General features: G+C 47.7%; 1 protein-coding gene across 1 annotated transcript; it reads left to right on the top strand.

Moving 5' to 3' along the window:
• The first annotated feature begins 759 nt into the window (after positions 1-759).
• Positions 760-25,790, top strand: slc7a7 (solute carrier family 7 member 7). Its single transcript, XM_056299957.1, has 10 exons — positions 760-791; positions 6,162-6,808; positions 13,484-13,609; positions 15,543-15,687; positions 18,020-18,143; positions 19,700-19,803; positions 20,012-20,108; positions 22,606-22,755; positions 23,282-23,465; positions 24,334-25,790. Exons 2-10 carry the CDS (start codon positions 6,316-6,318, stop codon positions 24,399-24,401), a joined length of 1,491 nt encoding a protein of 496 aa, XP_056155932.1. The 5' UTR covers positions 760-791; positions 6,162-6,315; the 3' UTR covers positions 24,402-25,790.
• The last annotated feature ends 107 nt before the right edge of the window (positions 25,791-25,897 follow it).

The following is a 25,897-nucleotide window of genomic DNA, read 5'->3' on the forward strand; positions in this document are numbered from 1 at the left end:
CAGATTACCATGACAAGTACATTCATCACCTTCCTCCTCCTCCTCCTCCTCCACAGAATGATTCATAAAGATGGGTTTCGATTCCCACGACACCTCAAAGGCTGATTAGTAGAGAAGGCAATGATCAAACATGGTGTGGGGGGTGGGGGTGGGGGGGGTCATAACGACCCTAGCATATCATTTGTATACAGTAGCCAACTAATTAGAAACTCTACAGATCTCACTCCTTCTTAAGTCCACGACAGCGGGGCTTTATAGATCCCGGATGATGGAGTCCTTGACTTGATGGACAAACAAACCCCCCCCCCCCCAAAAAAAAAAAAAGTCGACCGTTTCACACCGAAACTCACGCAATGAGCACAAGCGGAAGGAAATTGAACACCTCCGCGACCCCCTCCTCGTCTCTGCCGTTGGGAGCAGAAGTGAATCAGCTGATCAGAGTTCAGTCCCCGCTGCGCGCCGGCGCGTCAAAACGCAGCGAGACGCCGGACAGTCTCCCTCATCCGAGAGAGCGCGAGAGAGAGAGAGCGCGCGCGAGAGAGCGAGCGAGCGAGAGAGCGAGAGAGAGAGAGAACTTACAACAAAAACACGCACAATGAAGAAGGGCAGCTTAGAAAGGATGAGTGACTAAAACACAGAGGTGACAAGTATTCCTCGGACCTCGTCGTGCGCGTCAAGATAAACTCGTCACACTCTTCTTCTTCTGCTTCTTCTACTTCGTCTTCTTCTTCTGCTGCTGCTGCTGCTGCCGCCAAGTGCGTCAAACTCAACCTGAAGTGCGTCTGGAGAAGGTGAGACTAATTTACGAGTATAGCTAATCACGTATTCCAGGACTTCTGGTGGGACTTCTGATTGTTTTGTGTGTGTGTGTGTGTGGATATGTTGTCCCTGGTTTTAGTAAGTGAGGCTAATTTCAAACCACTGGTAATTACATTCTTATGACACTCCCGCCTAACTGCGCAAGTCATTAGTCAGGTCTGAAGTGTGCGTCTTGGTTGTTTAACAGGAACCATGCACACTGTAGGAAATGCACCGGTCAGATATGCTCGTTTTAACATCTGCAGTCCCCTGCAGGAGGTACAAGCGCACCAACTACAAGACACGAGAATCAATAGCAGCAGCAGCAGTAATTGCTCTATTTAAAATAAATGAAATGTTGCTGTAAGTCGTTGGAGGTAAATGTGATTATTGGTGAGTGCATGGCAGCCGTCTTAGGTGGATGGCAGAAAAGAGGGGCTTCAAAACTCCTATTCACCACAGAAATAACACGTGTTGATTTTTTTCTCTCTTCCGGGGACACAAATCAACACAGGCGCAGAATACAATGGCGCTTTGCATTGTGTTGATGGTCATTTTATATGCAGCTTTCATCAGCGGTGCTTTGGGGAAGGGCATCATCAACGGGATCAAATAGTTGTCTACGAGTTAAACTGATGTCTGCAACACGTGATGTCTGCAGACAAGCCAGTGAATTTACACTAAACGGTGTGTTTGACTGTTGTTGTTGTTGTTGTTGTTGTTTTAAGCGTGGGCCTGGGTGCTAGTTTTAGTGTGGTGGGATACGAGCAAGTTACTGTCTGCTTACAACACGTGTCCGGGTCAAATCATTATTTATTAACTTCCAATGGCATTCCTATCTGATCGCACGAGTTCCACCAGTATACCTGTAGGCTGTTTGTAACTAATGACCTTAGGTCTACATCAGATATCTGATGCCCCCTTCTGTTTTTTTTCTTTTCTTTTACAAAGGCTCTCTGGGAATTGTAGGAAATAGTGACCTTGAGACGTATTGAAAAGTCACTGCTCTTCATGAATGGAGACGTGGCGCGGCGTGTTTACGAGGCTGTGGCTTTAAACGGGGCGCGCGCGGGGACATCGCGACGCGCCGCGCGCGGGGACATCGCGACGCGCCGCGCGCGCCCCGTTTTCCACGGCAGGTTTTCGATTCTGCATTTTAGAAGGTGGGTTTATGCTGACATCTGATTAATGGGTTTACTGTGACCCATCCAGTACACCTGACGAACGACCAGACTCGCTAGCCCTTGGTCGACGGGTCGGACGCTTTAGTCGACTGGTTAACGTATTGTCGCCCGTTCATGCCGGAGACCCGGGTTCGCGTCCCGGCCGTGGCGGTTCCCCGGCTGCCCCCCCCAACCCCGAATTCGCTACAATAGATTGAAGATGTCGCGCTAATATAACAAGCCCAGCTGTTGTAGCGCGCGACACACTAATTACATAACGAATCTAATTTGCGTTTTCTTCTATTTGAACAAAATCGTTTCGCTGATTTGCTGTTCCGAGACTCAACAATGAGCGTCAGTAGCTGGACAAATAGCAAACAGGACAAGGATATTAAACACACAGAGCTATTCAAACAAGCGTGGCATTATATCTCCGGGCGTCTTAAGCCTGTATACCAGGGGAAAGCGATATGTACTATATGCTCATCTCTAAGGCTGGGTGGAGGGGACAGCCTGTAACCTTGAGTGGATCAGAAGGACTTGTACTTATCAGCGGGGTTTGGACCTTGCACTCACCCACCGGGTGCCGCGCCCTTTTCTTAATATCTCTGGCATGCTTTTGATCACGTGCAGGGACGCTCCATCTACTTTCCCGCTCCTCCGCCATGCACCACCGCCCGTCTCTCGCCCCCCCCCCCCCCCGTGTCTCCACCTGATGGATGTGCACGTTTCTGCGTCTGCCCTCCGCTTCGCGTCCATGTTTCCTGGCTCAGCCTGTGGTGCAATAGATTTAATCCTGGTCAATAGACATTGTATTTTATCATGTCTACCTTGATAAAACTATTTCAATTCATATTTTGCTATCTCTCTCTCCCCCACTCTCTCTCTCTCAATCTCTCTCAAGTTTTCACTTCTTAATTTCTGTCTCCTGTCTCTATTTCTCTCATCTTTCTCTCTCTCTCTCAGCTCTCCTCCGTTCAGTTCAGCTCAGTTCAGTACAAATCAGTTCAGCTCAGTTGAGTTGAGTTCAGCTCAGTTCAGCTCAGTTCAGTACAAATCAGTTCAGCTCAGTTGAGTTGAGTTCAGCTCAGTTCAGTACAAATCAGTTCAGCTCAGTTGAGTTGAGTTCAGCTCAGCTCAGCTCAGCTCAGTTCAAATCAGTTCAGCTCAGTTGAGTTGAGTTGAGTTCAGCTCAGTTCACTTCAAATCAGTTCAGCTCAGTTCAGTTCAGCTCATTTCAGTTCAGCTCAGCTCAGCTCAGTTCAAATCAGTTCAGCTCAGTTGAGTTGAGTTGAGTTCAGCTCAGTTCACTTCAAATCAGTTCAGCTCAGTTCAGTTCAGCTCATTTCAGTTCAGCTCAGCTCAGCTCAGTTCAAATCAGTTCAGCTCAGTTCAGTACAAATCAGTTCAGCTCAGTTGAGTTGAGTTCAGCTCAGTTCGTACAAATCGGTTCAAATCAGTTCAGCTCAGTTGAGTTGAGTTGAGTTGAGTTCAGCTCAGTTCACTTCAAATCAGTTCAGCTCAGTTCAGTTCAGCTCATTTCAGTTCAGCTCAGCTCAGTTCAAATCAGTTCAGCTCAGTTCAAATCAGTTCAGCTCAGCTCAGTACAAATCAGTTCAGCTCAGTTGAGTTGAGTTCAGCTCAGTTCACTTCACATCAGTTCAGCTCAGTTCAGTTCAGCTCATTTCAGTTCAGTTCAGTTCAAGCTCAGCTCAGTTCAGGAATCAGGAACACTTTGTCATTTCACCTCATGTACTTGCGCACATGAAAGGAAACGAAATGCAGTTTTCCCCCAGCTCACAGCAGTGCAACATACACACAAAATCACATTCAAGAACGACAAGAACACACATATTCAAACTAATGCATATATAAAAAAATTTTTAAAAAAAATCACTGTCCAAGGGAACCAACACCAGTCAGGATGTCTGCATGAGCTAGCAGTTAGCCTAGCCTGGCCCGATTACCTGTCAGACCGCCCTCCGTGATTCCTCCGCGGGCGCAGCTCCAGGCAGAGGCCGTGGTCCCAGTAGCAACAGGACGAAGCAGATTAAGCCCTCCCAGCCGATCCAGTGGCAGCTCTCCCAGCCAAACACGGTCAGCGCCAGGTGAGGCCTCCGCCAGACCGCCCTCGATGTTATCCGAACTGCCGGTCTGCGTGGGCTAGCAGTTAGCTTAGCCTGCCCCGCGTCCGCATCCTGTCAGACCAACCCTCGGTGGGAAAGGCCGCGGTCCCTGGGCCCACAGTGCAGCAGGCTAGCCGATCCAGCGCCAGCTCTCCCAGCCAACAAACGAAGACAAAAACTTAGACGCAGACGTGGACAGAGACACTGCATCGACGGTACTGGTTGAGGCCGCCGCAAATGTGAATTCGCGCCGCCATCTTCCCACATCGGAAGCAGTCAAGTTCAGTTCAGCTCAGCTCAGCTCAGCTCAGTTCAGCTCAGTTCAATTCACTTCGGTTCAGTTCAGTTCAGCTCAGTCCAGTTCAGCTCAGCTCAGTTCAGCTCAGTTCAGTTCAGTTCAGTTCGGTTCAGTTCAGCTCAGCTCAGCTCAGCTCAGCTCAGCTCAGCTCAGCTCAGCTCAGCTCAGCTCAGTCCAGTTCAGTTCATTTCAGCTCAATCCAGCTCAGCTCAGCTCAGCTCAGTCCAGTTCAGTTCATTTCAGCTCAGTCCAGCTCAGCTCAGCTCAGCTCAGTCCAGTTCAGTTCATTTCAGCTCAATCCAGCTCAGCTCAGCTCAGCTCAGTCCAGTTCAGTTCATTTCAGCTCAGTTCATTTCAGCTCAGTCCAGCTCAGCTCAGTTCAGCTCAGTTCAATTCAGCTCAGTCCAGCTCAGCTCAGTTCAGCTCAGTTCAATTCAGTTCAGCTCAGCTCAGCTCAGCTCAGCTCAGCTCAGTTCAGCTCAGTTCAATTCAGTTCGGTTCAGCTCAGTCCAGCTCAGCTCAGCTCAGCTCAGCTCAGTCCAGTTCAGTTCAGCTCAGCTCAACCCAGCGAGCTTTACTGGCAGGACACACATGTGAACATATTGCCAAAGCATAGATTTGAACATACAGGAAATAGAAGTGGAATAAGATGAAATAAAAATGGATTCCATCGTAAATAAACAGATTCTTCACATAAATGAATGCCCATCTCGTTTTATTTCTCCATCTCTCTCGCTCGCCTTCTCTTTGTATCTCCGTCTAACTGTATCACTCGTTAATTCCCATCATTCCTTGTTGGATCAATTTCCAGATCCATCCGTTCCTCTGTTCTCTCTATCTCGGTCTGAGGCCGGCCTGCTGGAGGCCCTCATTTAACCATCGTCTAAATCAATGTTGGCGGCTGTTGGACCGGACCCTGTTCTGTTCTGCTGCTCACAAGTTATTTCCTCATGTCAGCAGGATTTCCAGTACTTTTTTTTTTTTTTGCATCCTCAAGGTGAACACTAACACAAGTCCGATATGGGCTTTGATGAGGCGCCCTCGTTCTCCTTCAAATCCTCGCAAAAACCATGTGGCGATTCAGGGTGTGTGGCTATGTATTCACGGGTCTGGGGTTTTTCACCGGGTCTTGTCTGAGAATAAGTCGCCCCTCGCGTCATGCTCATCTTTACACTTACTACATACATACCGAGGGTGGTGACATGTGATGGGTCACCATGCTGACAGCTTATAAACTCTGTGTGTGTGTGTATGTGTGTGTGTGTATGGATGGATGGGTGGCTGTGACTCAAATTCTATGTGCAAGTGTGTGTGTGTGTGTGTGTGTGTGAGTGTGTGTGTGTGTGTGTGTGTGTGAGGGAGAACTGTTAGCGTGAGCGAGGCCTGAAGACGGCACAGGGACTTAATGGTCACAAATGAAGACACAGCATTTTCAGATCCACTGCGTGGTCGCCTCTCTTCCTCACTCTGTCAATACACTCAACCTTAAAAGGCCATTTGCTGGGTTGCCTAATACCTCTCAAATTGCTCTCAACCCCAACAGCGGGCACACCGTGTTTCAACGTGCGCGTGTGTGCGCACCTGTTTGCATATTATTGTGCACTTGTTTCCATGTTAACGTCTGTGACACGTAGACATTTATTAGTTTGGCCTGTCATTGAAAAGCCAGCGGAGAACAGAATACCAAATTGTTTAATTGCTCACGAAACAACTGCGTTGCTACACGTAGGTATGCCGCCCATGGTAACCGCCTCCTCCTCCATCTTGCTCCCACAGATGTCACCGGAGGGTCCTTAGCTGCAGAAACATTTGATCCTTCCTCCTCACATCGAATAGGAGAAACCCCACACCAGCGGCTGAAATCTCCTCCAACCGACAGCCTCTCGCACATCCCCGAGTCCTCTTTTGGCCAGCCGCCCGCGTGCAACCAATGGCGTCCCACAGCCCCGCCCCCACGCACAAGGCGACCAACGGCGGCCCTCCGCCGGCGAAACTGGAACAGTCGGATGAATCCATGAAGCTCAAGAAGGAGATCTCGCTGCTGAACGGGGTGTGCCTCATTGTGGGGAACATGATCGGCTCGGGGATCTTCGTCTCCCCCAAAGGCGTGCTGATCCACAGCGCCTCCTACGGGCTGTCGCTGGTGGTGTGGACCATTGGGGGGATCTTCTCTGTCTTCGGGGCGCTGTGCTATGCCGAGCTGGGGACCACCATCACCAAGTCGGGGGCCTCCTACGCCTACATCCTGGAGGCCTTCGGTGGCTTCCTGGCTTTCATCCGTCTGTGGACGTCTCTGCTGATCATAGAGCCCACCAGCCAGGCGGTCATCGCCATCACCTTCTCCAACTACATGGTCCAGCCCGTCTTCCCCACCTGTGTGGCACCCTACCTGGGCAACAGGCTGCTGGCTGCTGCATGCATATGTAAGTGTGTGTGTGTGTGTGTGTGTGTGTGTGTGTGTGTACATTGTACCCCTATATTTGAGGAGACGACGAGCCCCCACAAATATAGGAAAGTGAGAACCTTTGTGCCATGTGGTGACAAATTTCATCGGTCCTCACTTCTTCAAGGGCCAAGTTTTAGGGTTAAGACTTTGGTTTAGGCTGAAGGCTGACAATACTGATTGTCCTTTGACCATCAGAACTACCTGGTTAACCTTAACCCTAACCCCCCCCGGCCTAACCCTAAAAGTGGCCCTTGAAGAAGTGAGGTCAATATGAACATGCTGACGACTGTGATCGTTCCCTTTAAGCTTGGTGTTCATTGAAGTCAATGAGGACCCTCACAAATACAGGAGGACAACACTGTGTCTGTCTGTGTGAGAGAGGGAGACAGACAGACGGATGGATGGATGGATGGATGGATAGATAGATAGATAGATAGATAGATAGATAGATAGATAGATAGATAGATAGATAGATAGATAGATAGATAGATAGATAGATAGATAGATAGATAGATAGATAGATAGATAGATAGATAGATAGATAGATAGATAGATAGATAGATAGATAGATAGATAGATGGATAGATAGATAGATAGATAGATAGATAGATAGATAGATGGATAGATAGATGGATAGATAGACGGATAGATAGACGGATAGATAGACAGATAGATAGACCGATAGATAGACAGATAGATAGATAGATAGATAGATAGATAGATAGATAGATAGATAGATAGATAGATAGATAGATAGATAGATAGATAGATAGATAGATAGATAGATAGATAGATAGATAGATAGATAGATAGATAGATAGATAGATAGATAGATAGATAGATAGATAGATAGATAGATAGATAGATAGATAGATAGATAGATAGATAGATAGATAGATAGATAGATAGATAGATGGATAGATAGATAGATAGATACGGCTGGGTGGAGGGTGAAAAAGCCTCAACACGTGAGCAGAAGAGTCTGACTCAGTTTGAAACGGAGAAGTGAAAAGCGGTCCGAGTCATCCGCAGAGACACACTGTCATTATCTGAAAGAGGAACTGCGGTTTACTGACAGACACGTTTGCTGCACCAGCCGCGGAGAGTAAAGGAAAGCGCGCTTCCAACAGCCTCACCCTCCCACTTCTGACACCAGTGCGGATTCAGTGGGCAGCCGGGACGCGAACCCGGGTCCCCCGCACCCCGGGCGACTGCTCTAACCAGTCAACTAAAGGGTCCGACCCGTTAGCCAAGGGCTAGCGAGTCTACACACCCGTGGTCGTTACACTACTATTAATATACAAGGATGGTCTCAAAGGGTTCGCACACTTAAACTCAGCTTACCAAACCCTCTTGGCGGGTTTAGGGAAATGCTCCTTCTCGACTCTCCACGCGCACTCAGGTGGTTCCTCAGATCGGTACCACTTTCTACGTGACACCGGTCTGACGTGTCATCGGGTCTTTCAAGAAAGGGGGGGGGGGGGACTGATATGCTAGTGAGAATTTGGCTGATGGGTTTTTTCTTGAATACTTCAACGTCGCCGATGAATAGGAAGCCGTCGTGAATTGTAGAACGTGAATCAGAACCGGAACCCGTTATTCGTCAGCGACTCGGTTCGGCATGTTGCCCCCCTCATCACACGGTAATACCGCAGCGAGGAACACGAGGTGAAGACGTGGCAGGAGAAGAAGAATTTGCCCTCATGTAACTTGGACAAAATCCAGCCTCCCGGGGGAACCTGGAAGTAAATGGCCGTGCAAGAGAGAGAGAGGAGGGAGGAGGGGGGAGGGGGGGCAAAACCGACAACCAGAATAAATCAAAGTAACAAGCATATGGGCGACATCTCCACAGAAGAAAACAGCGAGGTAGCTGAACAAGAACTCCACAACAGAGCAATGAAATTCCACCGGCACTAAACCAGACAGAAGAACAACCCCCGCGGAGCAGAGGAAGATTATCAAAGGAGCCCGTCAGCCTCATACAGACTCGGATAAATGCTGACATTTCAGGCTACAGCAACCCCGTCCAACCTCTCCCGTGGCAGTTAGTAATAAATATTACTCATTCATCGGCCAACCCGCCAACGGTGCGTGTGTGTGTGTGTGTGTGTGCGCGTGCACACTTGAACATAGACTCCATTGACAGATAAGCTGTGCTTTAAGGAGGGCTAACTGCTGATAGCGGCGAGTGAAAGGTCCTGGTTGCAGTAAGACTCTGACCTGAACGGTAAAACCCCTTTTATCAGACTAGAACATCAATCCAATTGCGAAAATAATCGTTAGTTGCAGCCCTATGTAGCGAATTGGGGGGGCAGGCGGGAACTGCCGCAGCCGGGACGCGAACCCGGGTCGCCCGCACCACAGGCGACTGCGCTCACTGGTTAACGTAGTCGCCCGTAGTGCGGGAGACCCGGGTTCGCGTCCCGGCTGCGGCGGTTCCCGACTGCCCCCTGAACGAGCTAGATCGGTGTCAGAAGTGGGATGGTGAGAGCGTGAGGCCATGGGAAGCGCGTGCGCCCAGAGGCGTGAGGGAGCTAGTATGCTGAGGCGCGGGGACGCCTTTCCCCAAGGAGGGGGGTAGTGTAACGACCACGGATGAGTAGACTCGCTAGCCCTTGGCTAACGGGTCGGACCCTTTAGTTGACTGGTTAGCGTAGTCGCCCGTTCGCGTCCCGGCTGCTCCCTGAATTCGCTGCAATATTCAATATGGCTGCACCGATGCAGACAAAGACTTCCAGCGGGGTATTTTGTGCCGTTGTAAGTGGTTCGCCTGTGATGGCAGACTCACTCGCGGATAGATGGAAGCTGAAAAACTGGGGGAGGGGGGGGGATCACAAAACGTTTTTCCTCACAGCAGCCGTCCATCCATCCAGTCAGCCTCCTAAACCTGATCTCACACATCCCACCCTTCTCGTCTTCCACTGTCAACACACCACACCTCCTCTTCTGTGTGGCGAGCTCTGCTCCTCCACCGCTCCCGGCCCGTCCTCGCCGCCCCATCTGTTGCGTTTGGACGGACTCCCCGCGGACAGACGGCTTGTTATGATCCGCTACCTGTCACAGCGGAACAGGGAGGAAGAATGTTTAGAATCACATCCGCCGTGTTGTGGCTGACGTGGTGGCGGTGTTGGTGGGGGTGATGTTGAGGTTGGTGGTCGAGGTGGAGGAGAGAGGGAAGTGATGTAATCCTGTTTTGGGCTCTTCTTTAAAGGATAACGCCGTTGTTTTACAACCCGGGTCTTACATTCATGGGGTTTTTTATCCATCGTGTGTACCAGTCATGACATGAAGCCGGTGAGTAAAACGATACTGTAAACTACTAATAAGACACGTTAGCCCCTAGCTAGCTAACGGGTCTGACCCTTTAGCCGAGCGGTTAGTGAGGTCGCCTTGTGGTGCAGTACACCGCGTATCGAATCCCGCACCGGGCAAGAAAATAACCGGTTACATTGGTGGGATCCGGAAGTGTGCAGATCCTCAGAAGTCTCTTCGGAGCGCGGGAAGAACAAAGCGCGAGGGCGCGCTTCCGGGGAGGGTGACGACTGTAAACTACTAATAAGACACATTAGCCCCTGGCTAACGGGTTCCGACCCTTTAGCCGAGCGGTTAGTGACGTCGCCTTGTGGTGCAGTACACCCCGTATCGAATCCCGCACCGGGCAAGAAAATAACCGGTTACAATACCATAACTGACACGCACGATGGCACAACCTATCAAAATAAGAGCCCGGGCTGTGCAAAAAAAAAAAACAAACCCGGAATGATCCTTTAAAGGCTGTCAGGAGGCGGTTGCTGTGTGTTGCGCCACAAGACGACTTGAGGAGTCCTTGAGTAGCAGCACACACACACACGCACACACACACACATGAAGTGGGTGACAATATGAACTGAGGTCAGTGCTTTGGTAGATAAGTTAGGTCTCGTCAGCGTTTTCACACGGAAACGTCCAACAACATCTGAGAGATTTTAATGAAGCGCTGCAATGAGCTGAGTCACAATTTGCAGCTCAGGTGTGAAAATTCACATTTAGATAAAATAAATCATAAGATTAAGATTGACAGAATTCATATATAATATTGGCTAGATTGTTTTTTTTTATACAAAAGTGCATGCAGCAGTCCTATAAAATGTACCCAACCCATCAATATTGCACCGCAGCTGATTAGCATAAATCAGTCGATTCAGCCTTTATTCAGATAGCACATGTTGTACTGTAACAATGCTGCGCAACAGCCTTTCCATTATGTCAGATTCCACAGGTGTAAACATGGAGGGGCGTTGGATGTCTCAAACAGGACCAACATCCTGTTTGTGTTACTACCGTACCGCCATGTAGTATCTTTATGGACTGATAAGAGTCCACAGAAAGACAGATAAGCCAAGAAGTGAGAGAAGCAGAAAAACATGTTTTCTGGACACCAGCAGCGCGGATGGCCGTTTTAGGGAGCACATGGGAACAACAAGCCGCTTTTGTTTTTTTGTTTTTGTACTCTTGACTTTTAGTCAAGTGTGTCAGTAGGGTGGGAGGGGACCCCCCGCTTTACAAATCCGTGTCTTTGGCCATGACAGAAAATAGTGACCTTGAGCAAACGTGGGTGGGAAAGTGGTCATTTTATTATCTCCGCCAGGCGGTATGCTCTTGGTCCCTCGCGCGCGCGCGCGCGGTTGTGTGTCTGCGCGCGCGCGCGCGCGTCGGGTTTATATTTGCTGCACTCAGCTGTTTTCCTTGTATGAAAAACAACCTATCTGGCCCGTCTGCATGAGTCAGCAACACCATTTCCTTAGACCAGGCAGAATCCACACACGGAAACATGCTCACACACACACACGCACACACACGCACACACACACACACACGCTAAGCAAGTGCCAGTCGTTCTTTGAAAGTGCCGCTGAATCAGATATTCTCCTGGTAGCACTTGCTTAGCGTGTGCGTGTGCGTGTGTGTAGTTGGTAAATTAGTCTTTATTCTCCTGCTTGATGAAAGCTGTTTTCACTGTCTGACTATTAAAACACAAGTATACCCCAATACATTCTGCGTTATGCGTTGAATCGGACTTGGTTTAAATAGATAGATAGATAGATAGATAGATAGATAGATAGATAGATAGATAGATAGATAGATAGATAGATAGATAGATAGATAGATAGATAGATAAATCAATTATATATATATATATATATATATATATATATATATATATATATATATATATATATATATATATATATATATATAAACCAAGTCCAGTTGCCCTCGATTCAATTCTTTTGGATAACCACGACCTGGATGAATGAGAACATTCACAGACATTCTGCGTTACGCTGCGGTCACATGGATCGAGGCAGACAGTGGACTGATTTTAATGGGCGAGAGCAGGACGGTAAAATGAGGTGAGGGCGGCAGAGAATACCGGCGACGGTAAAGGTAGGTGGCATTGGCATTGCCGTCCAAAGTTAAAAACGTTTTTCGCCGTCCACCGCGACGGAATTTACAACCGGATGTTGCGTAGCCCCCCCCCGCGCGCAAGGAGAAAACATTCCCTCCAAAACTTGTGTTTTGGAGGGAATTTAACATTAATATTAAGTTTGCAATAGAATATTAAGAAAAAGCTGAATTTTATAGCTTCATGCATTACTAGAATAATTACATAAAATAATAGACACGAAATAATTGTCTTTAATATATTTTATTCCATTCATTGTAAACAATACGACGTCACCATAGCAACACACTGTCGCGACCTTGTACATTTGGGAGCTCTGGATTAGGGTGTCGGTCTAGCGCCTCCCTGCTCTCGCCAATCACGCGAATGCATGTTATGTCGGCCAGTATGCGTGTCCGTGATTGGTGGAGCGAGGGGGCGGGGCTGGCCTGCTGGGCGCTTATTGGTTCTGTTGTGTTTTTCAAAGGCGGTAGTTTTTTTCGTGTCTTCGCTGTTTGTTCTTGAGCGACACGTTGCCGCATCTCTTGGTGTTTCCTCGGCGCGGTAGGAGAGGTTTAATAAACCGGTTTGTACGAGAAACCAACTCTTGTCTCCGATTTTGCAAGTGAAACATTAAAGTACTATGCGTGTTTGTTTCGCCGTCCCGCCATTCCGTCGGACTGTTTGTTTTTCCCGTGCTGTCCACAAGGTGTCGCCGTCTGCCTGAATCCATGTGACTGCAGCATCACATGTGCTGCACATTCATACATTCTCACCTGGGTACACAGATGACTGATATGATCAGTGGCGCCCCCAAGGGGTGGCCAGGGGTGGCCACGGCCACCCTGATACTATCCCTGGCCCCCCCCAGCCACGAGTCGCATATGCAGAATATGCTTCTGATTATGCATAATATGCTTCTATCTGATATTTTGCATTAGGTGCTGTTCATTTAAATCAATAATGTATATTTTTCTTAACTCTCATATTGACAGTTTTCCACTAGGCTATACAGTATACTACAACAGCATCATAGAATTCCCGAAATTCGGTCATGGCTTTTGGTTTTGGTGTGCCACCCCAAGATTTTCAGTGGCCCCATCTGGCCCCCCCCCCCTATGAAAAATTTCTGGGGGCGCCACTGGATATGATTATTATTCATGTAATAAATCAATACAGATCTGTTTCTAGACGACGGTGTGTAATCTCACTTTGGTCTTCCTCCAGGTCTGCTGACGTTTATAAACTGTGCCTATGTGAAGTGGGGCACCAGAGTCCAGGACTTATTCACCTATGCGAAGGTCATCGCTCTCATTGCGGTTATCATCAGTGGCTTGGTTAAAATTGGACAAGGTAGCGTATATCAAATGTATCTCTCTTCTGTTTTTCTAAAGTCTGGCACTCTCTTAACAATCTTTAGCCCGTAGCTCTCGGATATGCTTGTAATTTCTCATGTCAAGTAAATTCACCATTTCATAATGGAACTAGAGCAGTGGTTCTCAACCTTTTTGGGGTCCTGGACCCCCTGCGTATTTTTGATCTAACCTGAGGACCCCTCCACCTGATCTTGAGGGAGGGGGTTGCAATTTGTAGAAACAGTAGAAACTGCATTTTAAATTGCATTATAGCATTTATTCACTCTTTGGGGCAAAAATAAGAGCTTTCAGTTGTAACTTAGATATGGTTAACAAAACAGAATATGTATTCAGTAACTTTCAGATATATGTAACAAAACAGAATATGTATTCAGTAACTTTCAGATATATGTAACAAAACAGAATATGTATTCAGTAACTTTCAGATATATGTAACAACAGAATTTTTATGCAGTAACTTTTAACAATGCAAACGGGAGCGAGATCTCTTATTAAAATGCAATAAATTACACTTGTGAAACAGATGTAATTAGAGAAAAAAGTCCTGTCACCCTTTATAGTTTAGGTAGATAAAGGTCTCAGTCACATTTGAGTAAAATAATCCTGTTTCTATAAATGTCATAGGATCTTTTTTTTAAAGATATTTTATTTTCACGGACCCCTTGCAATTACACCACGGACCACTAGGGGTCCGCGGACCCCCGGTTGAGAAACACTGGTCTAGAGTGCAGATCTCCGCCAGGCGTATCTCCCCTTCCCCGGTGACCGGACTTCGGCGACAAACCAGCCGAGGAGTTTGCACTCGATTGTGGTATAAAACGGGTTTTTCAAAGGGTTTGAATCACCGTAACCACGAGAGGCTGGCGATACAGTCATAACTGTGCGCAAAATATCTCAGGCTGACAGGCCCAGCGGCATGTGAGATTAGCTGCGGACGGAACGAGCGACCAAAAGAGATAATGAAAGGTGGTATTATTAGACACTTGGCTGTGCTGATATACCGCAGGGTCATAGAGGCCAGGTTCCCCTCTCAGCAATGGACCTGACATATTTTGCTGCGACCTCTGTCACCAATAAGCCAAGCTCAAGAAAAAACCCCATCTAAAGTCCGTGGTTCATTTTCATCCCCCATCGTAGCCAGCGTCACTTCCTGTGCGCGAATAAAGGCTCATGTCTCGTTTGCTGGTAATAATAATAATAATCATCATCATCATATAGCGCTTTTCTAGACACCTAAAGCGCTTCACATGGAAGGGGGTAACTCACTTCAACCACCACCAATGTGTAGCACCCACCTGTGTGATGCACGGCAGCCATTTCACGCCAGAACGCTCACCACACATCAGCTTGGGGTGGACAGGGAGGAATCGTTGAGCCAATTACATGGCGGGGATGATTAGGTGGCCAGATGGAGAGAGACAGGTCGGGAATTTTACCAGGACACCGGGAAACCCCCTACTCTTTGCGATAAGTGCCATGGGATCTTTAATGACCACAGTGAGTCAGGACCTCAGTTTAACGTCTCATCCAAAAGGGCGGCGTCTCCTACAGCACAGTGTCCCCGACACTGGGGCTTGATATTTGTTGTTTTTATTGGGGCCCAGACAAAAGACTCCCCCTTAGTGGTCCACCAACACCACTTCCGACGGCAAATTTTTCCCCCACCCCCCCGAAGGTCTTCCATCCAAGCACTAGCCAAGCCCATACTTTCTTAGCTTCCGCCATTTGGCAGAGCCAGGGTAGATGTTGGTACGGCTGCCGACAATACCGGGGCGTGTCATACCAGACCATGGGAGGCGATAGCGGTTGAATTAAGTTGTGTATTGAGGTGCCATCGGTCCCAATTTGTTGTGTACACACTCCGGATTGTAATGACTTATTAAAAAATATTTACACAATGTCGCTTTAAGGTCAGACTCAGAATTTCGAGGGCCTGTTTGAAGGCTCATCCAAAGACCCGGGCGGCCTCGCTCTGGCCCTATACTCCGCCCTGTTCTCCTACTCTGGATGGGACACCCTCAACTTCGTCACGGAGGAAATCCAGGACCCCGAGAGGTGAGGACACAACACACACACACACACACACACACACACACACACACACACACACACACACACACACACACACACACACACACACACACACACACACACACACACACACACACACACACACAAGCTCGCTCGCCCTCTGGATAAGTAGACACTGAGGAAGCCTCTTGGGTGAGAGGCGAAACGTCTTCACGGATATATACTGTGGTGTATTTGAATAAGAAGAGCATTACTCAGTGTGACTGCTAGGCGGCACTGTAACTTTGCCGTTGTGTTACTGCGTTTGTATTGAGACCACAGAATAAAAAACGTCGTTGACTGACTGGACATGGCTTCCACCACATCATATAGTCCAGTTGCACTTGATTCAACTCCTTTGGATAACATTGTAAGATCTCGACAGATGTACTGTAACGACCACGGATGTGTAGACTCGCTAGCCCTCGCTGCCCCCTGAATTCGCTACAGTACTCCCCCCCCCCCCATGGTCGTTCCCTCTTCACATAGATGGCTTCTGACTCCCCGTTCAAACCAGCGTTTCTCGCTATCAAGGATGTGCACCTCCTCACCCTTGAAAGAGTGGCCACCGGCCTCTACCGTTTCACCATGGGCCGCAGGTAGGCATTCGCAATCCAGGCGCGGAAACAGCGCCACGGGAGATCCTTGTGGGTGCACCGTATTCTGCAGACCTGCAACAAGCACGGTGAATTCCTATGGGAACTCAAATGCTAATGTAAACTACTAATAAGACACGTTAGCCCCTAGCTAACGGGGTCTGACCCTTTAGCCGAGCGATTAGTGACGTCGCCTTGTGGCGCAGTATACCCGTATCGAATCCCGCACCGGGCAAGAAAATAACCGGTTACACTAATAGGAACGAAAGTATAAGACACAGTTTCACACCGGAAGAATATAAGAGGAATACATCTGTCTTGCCGTCGATCGACTCTGCCGAGCTCATTTACATAAAATTGAATTTTGCCCACCTTTTTCATGTCGCCAGGCGAGTCGCCGCCTCTCCCCGCCCGGTTTCGCCCAGAGACCATCGGAAGTGAATGACTTCCGGCCGTTTGGCCGCTCGTTGCGTTGCTGACGTAGTTTCGAGGAAGTGGCTACAGATGTGTTGACAGGAGCTGCATCAGCTTTCTAAAACAAAACAAACTTGTAGCAAAGGTACCGAAGGCGTCCACGGTCGTGTTCAGGCGTGTTGTGCTGTGGGCTGCCTGGTTTGTGTTTTTGCCTCATCGGGTCCAAATGAACGACAGTGCCGACTGCAGCGAGGGATAAATGGACACACACAGTTATTAGGGCCACACCGCACGCCATCTCGGCAAAATATGCTGTCCTGTGGAAATCCATTATTGGGAGATACGTCTGACCAGTCTGACAAGTTTTTTCCCCCTCCAGGTGGAAATTAACTTTGAAAGAACACACAAACAAAAACAAAAAGAAGGAAAAAAAACACAACCACGCACGCACGATCATGTTCAGGCGATGTTGATTGGAAGCCTCTGACTTTCTTATATATTGTAACGTGCATGGATGAGTAGACACGTTGGTCCTTGACTAACGGGTCGGACCCTTTAGTCGACTGGTTAACGTTGTCGCTTGCGGAATGGGAGACACGGGTTCGCGTCCCGGCTGTGCCGACGGTCTCTCAGACTGCCTCCCGAATTCGCTACATTGGTGTCAGAAACGAGACCGTGAGGTCATCGGAAGTAAAATCACAAACGGCCTACCTACGGGGCTATTTCTGGGCTGGCGGTTACGGCTAAGGTGGCAGTTCTGACCAGGCATATGGGTAGTTTTAAAGTTAGGCATTAGAATTGGGCTCAGGGTTAAGGTTAACCCCCAGAGGTCAAGGTTTTGGGGTTAGGAAAGTAGGATTTTGACTGAATATTTTTTTTGCTTCAAGGAGGTTTTATAAACAAACCACGCGTGTGTGTGTGTTAATTTTCAGTGTATACCCGAGTCTTTGGCATGTGTGTGAGTGTGTGTACGTACGCGCGCGCGTGCGCGCGTGCGTTTTAGCCTTTTGCTTTGATTCGCACAGCCAAAACCTGATCAAATGAAGCCAGACGAGACATGTGATTGGATCACAAGCCTCTCCCAGAGTTCTCAGGCAGATTAGGTGACAAACAGCCCCACCTCGGCCCATTCCCCCGTCCTGTCTCCACCTCACCCTCTTCAGATCTTCACCCAGACACAATGGAGGAGGAAACCCCTGCATCTGAGACACACGAGCGCCTCACTTCTCTCCCATCAGTCTCTCCGTCCCGAGTAAACCTTCCCCTCGCCTCCATCTCCCCCTGGTGTTTGTCTGTGTGAACTGCAGGAACCTCCCGCTGGCCATTGCCATTTCCATGCCCATAGTGACCGTGATCTACATTCTGACCAACGTGGCCTACTACACCGTCCTCCCTATCCCTGCAATCCTGAACAGCGATGCTGTGGCGGTGGTAAGCAGCTTGAGTGAAACAATTACTTTTCCTCCTTGACAATGTTTTATTTGGGTTATCTTTTTGTATTTTATAATGTCAGTTGTCATATACCACATGGGACACACACGCTTAACTCAGGCTATTGCCAATTGAAATGGGCAGATTAGTATGCCATAGAGCAGCCCATCCACTACAATAGCCAGGCCTTTTTTAATCTGATCATGGGTCTGAAACCGTCTGGTGAGGCGGCAGGAATACCTGACCGCTGAATGTAATTACAGTTGTGCTGACTTTGCCTGAATGCAATACTCAAATGACCATCTACATCGTCAACGCCCCACACCGTTGACTCACTTGTGCTGTTACAGTTTCTGGAGGCTTTCACACAAAATGCAGATGTGGATCATTTTTGCCACCCTGTAAACACAAATGCCTTAACAGTTGACACATACAATCAATGAAGTATGTTTGGCTACTAAAAAATGGATGGGAAGGGCGTCCAGGTAGCGTAGCGGTCTATTCCGTTGCCTGCCAACACAGGGATCGCCGGTTCGAATCCCCGTGTTACCTCTGGCTTGGTCGGGCCTCCCTGCAGACACCGTAGGCCGTGTCTGCGGGTGGGGAGCCGGATTTGGGTACGTGCCCTGGTCGCTGCACTAGCGCCTCCTCTGGTCGGTCGGGGCTCCTGTTCAGGGGGGAGGGGGAACTGGGGGGAATAGCGTGATCCTCCCAGGCGCTACGTCCCCCTGGTGAAACTCCTCACTGTCAGGTGAAAAGAAGCAGCTGGCGACTCCACGTGTATGGGAGGAGGCATGTGGTAGTCTGCAGCCCTCCTCGGATCGGCAGAGGGGGTGGAGCAGCGACACAGTGGCACAGTGGTTAGCACAGTCGCCTCACAGCGAGAAGGTCCTGGGTTCGAGCCCCGGGGTAAGTCCAACCTTGGGGGTCGTCCCGGGTCGTCCTCTGTGTGGAGTTTGCGTGTTCTCCCCGTGTCTGTGTGGGTTTCCTCCAGGGGCTCCGGTTTCCTCCCACAGCCCAAAGACACGTAGGTCAGGTGAATCGGCCGTACTAAATTGTCCCTAGGTGTGAATGTGTGTCGGCTCTGTGATGGACTGGCGGCCTGTCCAGGGCGTCTCCCCACCTGCCGCCCAGTGACTGCTGGGATAGGCTCCAGCTTCCCATGGCCCTACATAGGATAAGTGGTTTGGATAACAGATGGATGGATATGAAGTATATGTTGCAGGGACGACACATAGTTTTGAGAATGTAGACAGTGTGTCAGGCAATGCAAGTGAGAAAACCTTTAAAGTCATCCGTGCAAAACTTCACTTGTATACATCACTAGTAGACTGCATTTCTATGGACAAGGTCCTCGTTCACATTCAGTGCTAGAGGCACCCACTTTAGCAGACTCTGCACAGATCTGACCTTCCCCACGTAAAGACGAAAACAGCGTGTGGACAGCCTCATCAAACTCCCATGATTTCTTCATGGAGCCTGCATTGTAAATACTGCGTTAGGCTGTCAATCAAAGACGTCTCTCTGTCTCATCTGTCTCTCTCCCTCTCTCCTAGACATTTGCTGACCAGGTATTTGGAGTCTTGAATTGGACCATTCCTCTTGCTGTAGCTCTCTCCTGTTTCGGGGGACTCAACGCCTCCATCTTGGCTTCGTCCAGGTGAGGGACGCAGCCACTTCAGTACAGTTTTGCGCCGTTGATTTTTCGCTCGCATTGTCAGAACGATGTGCTGCTGTTGAGTGGAAAGCGTAATAACCGCTCCGTCGGTGCTCAACTACACGTCATGAAGCCATACTGACAAAGGATGTCCGCTGCATGTTTCCTCTGCCTCATCGTCACACCGTGCCATATTCTTTTGTCTCAAAAGGCTGTTCTTCGTGGGCTCCAGAGAGGGCCACCTGCCAGACTACCTGTGCATGATCCATGTGACCCACTACACCCCCATTCCCGCCCTGCTCTTCAACGTCAGTCACACTTCCCTATAAACGCACTCTGCATGCCTGGCTGTGTTGTTTTTGGTTAACAGGGTGATCAGTCTATAGGTACCATTTGACAATAAGGCATACTTTATAAAGGGTCTACAAGTGGTTACCAACAAGTTAATCGCTAATAATTCATTCGTTAACGCATTATGAATCGGTAATAAGTTGCGATGACGCATCAATAGAAATAGTTTTTTGGATTGCCAGATTGGGAGCCCGCATTTTATCGATACGACAGAGGCTCCACAGGCGTTCCCCCAAAAACCACGAGACTGGCAAGGACTGCTGAGTCACAAATAACACGAGTTGGAAATGTTGTGCAAATGCAAAACTCGATTTTCACACGTCCATTTTGGGAACCTCAGAAATGCATCTCTGCTCTTTGCAGATGATGTGGTTTTGTTGGCTTCTTCAGAGCGTGACCTCCAGCGCGCACTGGGGCGGTTTGCAGCTGAGTGTGAAATGGTTGGAGCCATGTGAGAGTCAGCACCTCCAAGCCTGAGGCCATGGTTCTCTACCAGAAAATGGTGGACTGCTCCCTCCGAGTTGGGGATGAGTTGTTGCCTCAAGTGAAGGAGTTCAAGTATCTCGGGGTCTTGTTCATGAGCGAGGGTAGGACGGAGCGGGAGACTGGCAGGCGGATTGGTGCAGCATCAGCAGTAATGCGGACGTTGTACTGGACCGTTGTGGTGAAGAGGGAGCTGAGCCGGAAGGCAAAGCTCTCAATTTACCAGTCAATCTTCGTTCCAGCCCTCACCTATGGTCATGAGCTTTGGGTAGTGACGGAAAGGGTGAGATCGCGGATACAAGCGGCTGAAATGAGTTTCCTCCGTAGAGAGTCTGGGCTCAGCCTTAGAGATAGGGTGAGGAGCTGGGACACCCGGAGGGAGCTCGGAGTAGAGGCGCTGCTCCTTCACGTCGAAAGGAGCCAGTTGAGGTGGTTCGGGCATCTGATTAGGATGCCTCCTGGGCGCCTTCCTTTGGAGGTTTACCGGGCACCTCCAACTGGGGGGAGACCCCGGGGAGGGGGTCGCTGGAGGGACTACATGTTCATTCTGGCCTGGGAACGCCTTGGGATCCCCCAGGAGGAGCTGGAGGGTGTTGCTGAAGAGAGGGACGTCTGGAGTGCCCTACTTAGCTTGCTGCCTCTGCGAACCGACCCCGGAGAAGCGGCTGATGATGAATGAATGAATGAGTTTCACACATTAGCAACAGCAGCTACAGTTACAGTAGTTAAATTTAGGGTTAAGGTTAGGCCACAGTTAAATTTAAGGGTTGATGTTATTTGGTTGTAAAGTTAAGGATTGAGGTTAGCAGGTGGTTTAGTTTAGGGCTAATGTTACATAGGTAGTGGTTTGGTTTAGGGTTAATGTTAGGTAGGTAGTGGTTTTGTTTAGGGGTTAATGTTAGGTAGGGGTGGTTTGGTTTAGGGTTAATGTTAGGTAGGTAGTGGTTTGGTTTAGGGTTAATGTTAGGTAGGTAGTGGTTTAGTTTAGGGCTAATGTTACATAGGTAGTGGTTTGGTTTAGGGGTTAATGTTAGGTAGGTAGTGGTTTGGTTTAGGGATTAATGTTAGGTAGGTAGTGGTTTGGTTTAGGGTTAATGTTAGGTAGGTAGTGGTTTGGTTTAGGGTTAATGTTAGGTAGATAGTGGTTTGGTTTAGGGTTAATGTTAGGTAGGTAGTGGTTTGGTTTAGGGTTAATGTTAGGTAGGTAGTGGTTTGGTTTAGGGCTAATGTTACATAGGTAGTGGTTTGGTTTAGGGTTAATGTTAGGTAGGTAGTGGTTTGGTTTAGGGGTTAATGTTAGGTAGGTAGTGGTTTGGTTTAGGGTTAATGTTAGGTAGGTAGTGGTTTGGTTTAGGGTTAATTTAGGTAGGTAGTTTCGGGTGGGGGTTACAGTTAGATACTGTTTGGTGGTTCGGCTGTCTTTGTCTAATCACGTAGTTTCAGGGAGAATGTCTATTGAAACTCTTGTGTTGATAAAATGAGGGCATCCAACCTGGCAACCCAAGTGTGTTATATTTTATTACTACTTACTGCATCTTATAACACCTTTTTACTGCATTAATGAACAGGCTAACATTAATAAAGTTAATTAGTAACCATTTATAAACTCTTCATGAACTTTACCTTCTCATCAAGTACTACCTCTTCATGTTCTTTTCATTCAGTCCTCATTTTGTTATGTCATCGTTTTCCTTCCCCTCTTATTTTATTGTCGGTCTATTCTATAGTCTTTGCTTTACTTTCAAGTTGTCATCGTAGTCTCTGGAAAGTTGTGATGAGTTTTTTAAAGTTTTTAGTTTTTTTTTAAAGTTTTTAGTTTTTTGAAGTTTTTAACTTTTTTTTAATTTTAAGAGAAATTTTTTAAACGTTTTTTTTAAACCATGCTTTAGACCTACAGATTGCCGTGTCTCCACCCGAGCCATTCCTCTGTTTGTCTCGCGCTCACGTCCTTCTTTTTCTCTGTCCGTGCAGGGCATCATGGCCCTGATCTACCTGTGTGTAGAGGACATCTTCAGATTAATTAACTACTACAGCTTCAGCTACTGGTTCTTTGTGGGTCTGTCCATCATGGGACAACTCTACCTGCGCTGGAAGCAGCCAGACAGACACAGACCCCTAAAGGTACAATATAGTTTCACCGCAACACAGAACAAGGACACTTTTTTTTGCTGAGCGATAACCTAAAGCGGGACCTTTGCAGTTTTCAATCCATTCAGCGTATCTGTTAAGGTAAAAACACGACCGCCAGTTAATGAACTTGGAATTAGAAGGCTCAATTTGTGGTGGAGGTTATGCAAGATATTGTCAAGTCCCTCCATCTCAGCATTATGAATTTGTATTTTTGAGCGTTTTGGTTTTTGTATTTAAAAACTATTCCTGATGGAAAAATAAAAAACTGTTTTTTGGAAAAATCTATAATCCTGGACATAATTTGTGTCAGATTGTCTGAACCACATTAGAAGGCGACTCATTTAACCAGTCAGATGGAACCCTAACATTAATCCATCACAAAAACATGACTGAAGAGACTTTCATTTAAACCATTTAATGATTCATGAAGTGCTCTTTTACCCTTGTTGTATTTGTGACCTTTCATTTTCCACAATAATGTGCAATATTGTTTCTTTCGCCTCTTTGCTTTCCTCAGCTGAGTCTCTTCTATCCCATCGTCTTCTGCATCCTCACCATCTTCCTGGTGGTAGTACCCCTGTACAGTGACACCATCAACTCTCTGATTGGCATCGGAATCGCCCTATCAGGAGTGCCCGTTTACTTCCTCTGCTGCTACACTCCCGCCCACAAGAGACCCATGTGGCTACGAAAGTTCATTGGTGAGGAGGTTGCCGGAATACAATCTGGGTTGAAAACTAATATGTGTTATCAAAAAGTGCTGATTTATATATTTAGAGTTTAAAATGTCTTGATGAACGGGGCAGCACGGTGGCCCAGTGGTTAGCGCTGTCGCCTCACAACAAGAAGGACCTGGGTTCGAACCTCACGGTTGTCCAACCTTGGGGGTCATCCCAGGTCGTCCTCTGTGTGGAGTTTGCATGTTCTCCCCATGTCTGCGGGGGTTTCTCTGGGTGCTACGGTTTCCCCCACCATCAAAAAGACATGCATTTTAGGGTTAGTACTCCTGCCTGTGCCCTTGACCGAGGCAACGGAAAGACGAACTGGAGTCTGTCCCCGGCTGCTGCACAGCAGCTGCCCACTGCTCCTAGCCGATTTATATATTTAGAGTTTAAAATTTCTTAATGAGGATGCAGCTAGGATGGGTTAAATGCAGAGCATATTTTCCTCGCAGGGATCAATAAAGTATCTCAAAATTAAAAAAAAAAAAAAAACGATCAGAAAGACATGGTCTAATTAGATACAGCTATATCATTAGATATATTTATAGTGGAAGGTTCATAGTTAATTACTCAAACCGATGCCATTTTTTCACATTCGACTGATAACACACCACCCTAAACCTAATGTGCAAATATGGGACTTTCTTAACTCCAATACACGCTGATGGGGTTCGATAGCACATAGACAGGAGTTAAACTTCTTGCTCTCGGGCGAATTTTTCCTTTAAATAAGCAATGCACAAGGCTAAATCCAGGAAAGGATGCGGTTCAACAGTATAGCTAGTCACCTCACATTGTCCTGATATTAAAGGCTTAACCTCTTTTGCCCTCTCTCTGACCTTTTCAGCCAAATCGGGTCTGCTGATTCAGAAGGTGTGTTACTCTGTTTTGACTGAAATGGACAAGGCAGAGTAGGGGGTTTTGAACTGCACCCTGCTGGAGACTGACGACGACCCTGCAACCCCCCCCCCCCCCCCAAAAAAAAACCAAACAAACGCTGAACCATCACTCATCCTGGCCTGTCACTGTCACTGGGATTTAACGCATAAAGATTAAACTTGAGCTCAATCTCTGACCCGTCAACCACTCGTCACCTCAGTGAAAACCGTCAAAGGATGTGCCATGGTGCGGGAAGTGTCGCTGAAGCCGACATTCCTTTAGTATGTGGGACTTCAGAGACAACAGTTTTTACACCCCTTCACATTTGCACCCAGTCTCTTATTGAACTGCACCTGAATTGATCTGCCCAATCCACACGTGGCCAGTGTTAAGTGTGTGAAATTGCATATATATATATATATGTTGTAATGGTGCCTGGAGATAACTTTTTTTTTTAATTAAGTTTTAACTGGTGAATTATTGAGGATGAACTGTTTAAGCAGAAAGGAGGACATGTTTGAAACTGAAAGCACTGCTGACCTTGAGAAATGTCCTTGCATTATTATTTTGAGGAGAAGGAACAGAGGTAGTGTAAGAGAATATGCAACTCCCCCCTCCGTTTACTCATCTGAAAGGGGGAGACCATAAATATTTGTCTTGTTGCACATGCATTGTGTCATAATTGAAGGTCTAGTGGAGTTAAGGGCTATTTTTACATGAATAAACTACTTCAAATTGCCTTCTCTCTCAAACATGGGCTATTGAAATGTGGTGGGGGGTTGAGAAGGGTGAGTACAGAAGTAGTTAAATAGCAAGAGACTTTTATGTATTTATAATAAAATTACATGTTGACAATAGAAATGGTATTTTTCTTTCATTTTTCTCTGCTTGGAAATCTAATGCATTAATCAATCCAAAGAACACACACAAAAACAAAAAACAAACCTGAACGTTGAGGATACAGCCAATGGGGGTGTATACAGTCTACAGATCGTCTGCTCATCCTGTTGTAAACCACCATCCGGGTCACGGCACCAAAGATGTCACATCGAACACCATGCCCCCCTTAAGTAAACAGCCTGCACGGACCACTGGAGGGGTCCTTTTTTCCCTCCTAGTGTACTCACCCCGCCAGCAACCGATCATGTCCCCACAACCCCCAGCCGTACCTCTATTCCCACTAACAATGTAAGTGTTCAAGGCCCAGCCACCTGGAGTCCTGTTCCCTGTCTGTCTTCCCGGCCCTGTACACATCACCGAACACAACACGGAGACCTTACTGGGGCTCACCACCTGAAAGACAGGGTTACATCTTTGGTGCCGTGACCTGGATTTGAACCAGGGTTGCTGTGGCCACAATGCAGAATACTGACCACTATACAATACTGTATTTGTCTATGTCTGTCTATGTCTGTCTTGCACTTTTTGACAAAGCCACAGCCCTTATTTAATTTTTAGCATGTGCCTGCACGTTGTTTTTAATGACAATAAATTGAATTGAATTGAACTGAATTGAATCATAAGTCCAAAAC

The sequence above is a fragment of the Lampris incognitus genome, chromosome 20, assembly GCF_029633865.1.
Source record: "Lampris incognitus isolate fLamInc1 chromosome 20, fLamInc1.hap2, whole genome shotgun sequence".
NCBI classification, from domain to species: domain Eukaryota; kingdom Metazoa; phylum Chordata; class Actinopteri; order Lampriformes; family Lampridae; genus Lampris; species Lampris incognitus.